This window comes from Solanum dulcamara, chromosome 6 (genome assembly GCF_947179165.1).
Source record: "Solanum dulcamara chromosome 6, daSolDulc1.2, whole genome shotgun sequence".
Taxonomy (NCBI): Eukaryota; Viridiplantae; Streptophyta; class Magnoliopsida; order Solanales; family Solanaceae; genus Solanum; species Solanum dulcamara.
Window position 1 is genome coordinate 6,302,073 of NC_077242.1, and position 4,395 is coordinate 6,306,467.

Genomic DNA, 4,395 nt, shown 5'->3' on the forward strand with positions numbered 1-4,395 from the left:
GTTGAGAAGTAATAAAAAGTTGAAAGTTAATATAATTGTAAGGAGAATGATCTTAGTATTTTTAGTTTTTACTAATCAAACATCAAAAAATAGCTTCCTCATAATTTTTTTCTAAAAAGATTTCGTTAATATTGACCACACCCCGAATAAATTTAGAAAATATTTTTATATTTAATTTATTTAAATTTTTAAAAAATATTTTTTTTCTTAGAAATATAAGTTTCTTTAGAATAAGGAATATATATAATATGACTTCACTTGCCGCTTGTGAAAATAGGAAAAATAAATTATATAAATAAAATTTCATATTAATTATGTCCTGCTCATTCTTCACTTATCTCATCTTCGTCCTCACCACCCCACACCCCTAGCTCCACTCATATCACTCATAATGTTTATCTAAATTAAATATAATTTTGTTAATCAACATATTAATTAAATTGGAAACAAAAAATATACACTTATTTTTACTTGCTATGTTATGAAAGATCAAAGTCGTCATAGCAAAGTGTACTCGATCTCTATATGGTCTCACACAAACTGCTCATGTATAAGTTGTAATAATGGTCGCGTTAGATATTTAATTATAAGTTAGTGTAAATTTCAAGAGTTTGTGACTATTCAAGCTATTATTAGAATAATTATTACTCTTTTCGGACCATTTTACTTATCTTATTACTAAAAATAGATAATATAAAATAATTATTATCTTAAAAAATTAAAATATATCCTTAAATTTTGTGCATTAATACCCTTTTAAGTGTTTCAATTTTGTGCATTATTATATTATTAATCGATCAGATTAAATTGACCTACTACAATAATTAAAAATTTACTCTACAACAATAGTTAAAAATTTATTCGCACCCAACAATCAAAAAATCATTTTTCTTTCCCCTCATACGAGATTAAAAATTTACTACTACTATATCAAAGATATGTTTGTAGCATTTAAATATTAATTTAGAATGTTTGGAACTAAAACTCAATCCATCTAAACACCCATTTTCTCAAAATTATTTTTATCGAAAATAATTAAAAAAACTCGAAAGACGTTTCCACACCCAAACATAAAAGACCAAAAAAATAAACAAAACATAAAAAGAAAGCATGATATATATCCATAAGATCCAAAACAACAAAAATACAAACTAAATTCCATCATAAAGTTCATCAAAGTATCCTATTACCTGTACAATCTGCATGCATGCCACATGGGTCACCCTCAAGGTTTCATACGCCACCTAATCTTTACTTAATTTGTTTCATAATTACTCTCTTCGTTTTAGTAACCCATATATCAAAAATAATTAAAAACATAATTTTTTTTCATACTTGTCTATTTACCAACAATTAAGAGACTTTATTACTTCTTAATTTTCCGTAAATACCCAAATTCACAAGAATCATTTCGATGCTCCTTTTTTTTTAAAAAAAATAAAAAGTCTCTAAACAGCATTATAAATCCATATTTTATTTCTTCAAAAAAAACAACAACATAAATTTCATTGAAGAAAACCCCATTTATTCCACTACATCAGAAGCAGTTAGAAAAGAGGGATGCAAAGGCAAAAATTAACGAAGGCAAGAAATTATTAGTGATCTTAAAATGCAAGACTAATAGCAACACATTAATTAGTTCACATTGAACTTAAAATATATAACAGAATACTCACAAATCTCACCCTCAACAAAATATGGAAATGGAAATGGAAAATTACATCTTCATAATCGACAGACCCAGAAATCTTACATTGATTAAATAAGGCAAAAAAATCTAAATAAGCTTTCAAATTAGTAATAATAATAAAAGAGACATCTTCTTCCTCGTCGTCGTCCTCCATCTCATATATACAAAAGTGTTGATTATATATATATGGATGGTGCTATAGCAAAGCTAGTAAATTAAACATTACTTGAACTTGTATGTACAAAAATCTTCATCATCATCATCATCCTCCTTTTCAAATTCTGAATAATTGTTTTGTCATTCATCATCATCATCAATTGTTTGCAGGACCACAAAAAGCTCCATAAATGGCCCATGAGCTCTCCATAACTTTTTTTTTTCTTTGTTAAGTCAAGAGATCATTGACCCACCCAAGATCTGGTCCTCCACCTAATCCATTGTCACTGTAGTATCTGTTGGTAGCATTGTTGTTACTCGTTTCTTCTTCAAAGCTGAAACTGGAGCTCGAAACAGGACTAGGAGATGGAAATTCCCTTGTGTAGAATTTGGTTCTCGAATTAGAAATTGGATTTGGAGATGGAGTTGAAGGCGATAGAAGGAACTGCTGCTGTTGATCATCGTAACTATTATTATTGTTGAAATTCACATCCAGCCATGGTAAATTCCCATCAAAATTAACAGAATGAGAATGAGAAGCAGCTGAAGAATTGGGTTCATGATTCACATTCATAGCTTCCAATGAGCTAACCAATTCAGTAAGTGCATCTTTGTAACTCATCAGCCCAGATGGATCAAGCTGACCCATTCCAGAGGATGACGATTCAACGCTCCCAAAACGATCGGTGTAACGCGGCATAGGCGATGAAAATTGATTTCGATTCGCAGGGGAAAGAGGCGGTGAGAGGGATGGAGAGAGAGGGGGTGAGATATGTGACATGCCGATTAAAGTAGAAGTTGGGGAAGCAGAAACAGAATGGCAAAAAACACAACAATGGTTCAAATTTCGGTACTTCTTCTCAATAGGGGAATTCAAATTCTTCGGTGATGAACCACTTTCGTAGCAACTAGGTGGAAGAACACGAAGTTGCCTTGGAGTATGTGCAAAGAAACAAACCTTTCGTTTGCAATTTTTTCCATCTTTACATGCTTCAGTCCTATACCTAGTTGGATGAAGCCAACATTCAAACACCCCATGTGCAAACTCACAATTATCACCCCTGCTACAATTCCCCTTCCGAAATTCCGAGCAAACCGTCCCTGAATAATGAAACCTCCTCGGATCCCTCCTTCGAGCCTTCTCACCAGGATGGGCAAAAGGACAGTCAGTCCAATCGTGGCTCCTGCTTCGCGTACATCGCCTTACTTTAAACTCGTACATACGAAAATGGTCAGACGAGTATGGATCAGCATCGTCATCGTCATCCAAGCTATTGTACGGTAAAAACTTCTGAAATATAGTATCCGACTCAGCTCCTAACCCTCCAGACTTAGGCGAGTCCATAAACTGCACATCAGAAATAACATGGTGATCGATTGATGATGAAAGAGTAGAACGTCGGTTTAAGAGTTTTCTTGGTGGAATGTCAATGTCACGAAGAGATTTCTTGTAGAGTTGGTGTGAAGGATGAAACTTGTGATGGTGTAGTTCAGCACAAAGACCTTCCATGATGAAATGGCAAAAGAACTAATAAAGTTTTGTTTTCAAAGAAAGTTGATGAGAGTGTGTTGGTTAATAATGGGGGAAGACATGAAAAAAAGATGAGAACAAAGGGATCATTATATACATAACAAAAAAAATTGAAATGAATATTATAAAAACACAATAATTATAGGTAAGGGATGACGAGGATGGTGTGAGGGATGGGCAAAGTGGTGCGTGGCTGAATAGTATTAGGGATTCGCATGCAAACAGACATATGTGGCAGCTCGATACTTACTTCTTCTGCATGCAGTATTAGTTTTTTTCTGTAAAAAGACAATATTATCCCCCATTGTTTTTCAATTAAAATGATCATTTCTTTTAAATTTTTACGTAATATATTTACAATTATAAAATTAGTATATTTGATATATAATTAGTTTAAAACTACATTTAATTTTTTTTAATAGATTAAATGAGGGATTTCTTTTTTATATATATATAATTTGGTTTTCTTTTAAGATAGGTTATGTCTTCACATGGGGTAGCTAGGAATCCTAATACCGTTAATCTAATTATTTGACCACTTTTTTTTTACTTTTTTAATCTGTACTAGAATCTAATACTGTTCGATTAGAGTAAAAAAATCGCACCTAATTAAGGGTTGGTTCGGGTGACGTTCATGACAGAAGACAAATTCATAAAAACGGGTGCAAATTATACTTTAGGTTAATTTAATATTCGATTGACAGAAAAATAGTTTGAAAGTACTTCAGAATCAATTATTTACGTGTTTTTTAAAGTTGAAATCAATTTAAAGGACAGAATTGTGTAGACCTAGTCTCAAAAACAGATAATATCTTACTAATTGGATTAGAGATGTTATACATTTTGATAAAAAAACATTTTAAAAAAATAAGTGTAGCTTTTACTATTTTTTTTTGTGTTCGACATATAATAAAAAAATATTAGTTTAAAAGTATTTTTATATAATTTAAATAAATATAATAAAAATGGAGATGGAGATGTGATGTTGGGATGATTGAGTTGGGAGCTACGTGGGTGA

The 4,395-nt window shown here is 31.4% G+C and overlaps 1 protein-coding gene across 1 annotated transcript; it reads right to left on the reverse strand.

Moving 5' to 3' along the window:
* Positions 1-1,635: 1,635 nt before the first annotated feature.
* Positions 1,636-3,458, reverse strand: LOC129892059 (zinc finger CCCH domain-containing protein 2). The gene has a single exon (XM_055967594.1). The coding sequence runs from the start codon at positions 3,354-3,356 to the stop codon at positions 2,076-2,078; it is 1,281 nt and encodes a 426-aa protein (XP_055823569.1). The 5' UTR covers positions 3,357-3,458; the 3' UTR covers positions 1,636-2,075.
* Between the last annotated feature and the right edge of the window lie 937 nt (positions 3,459-4,395).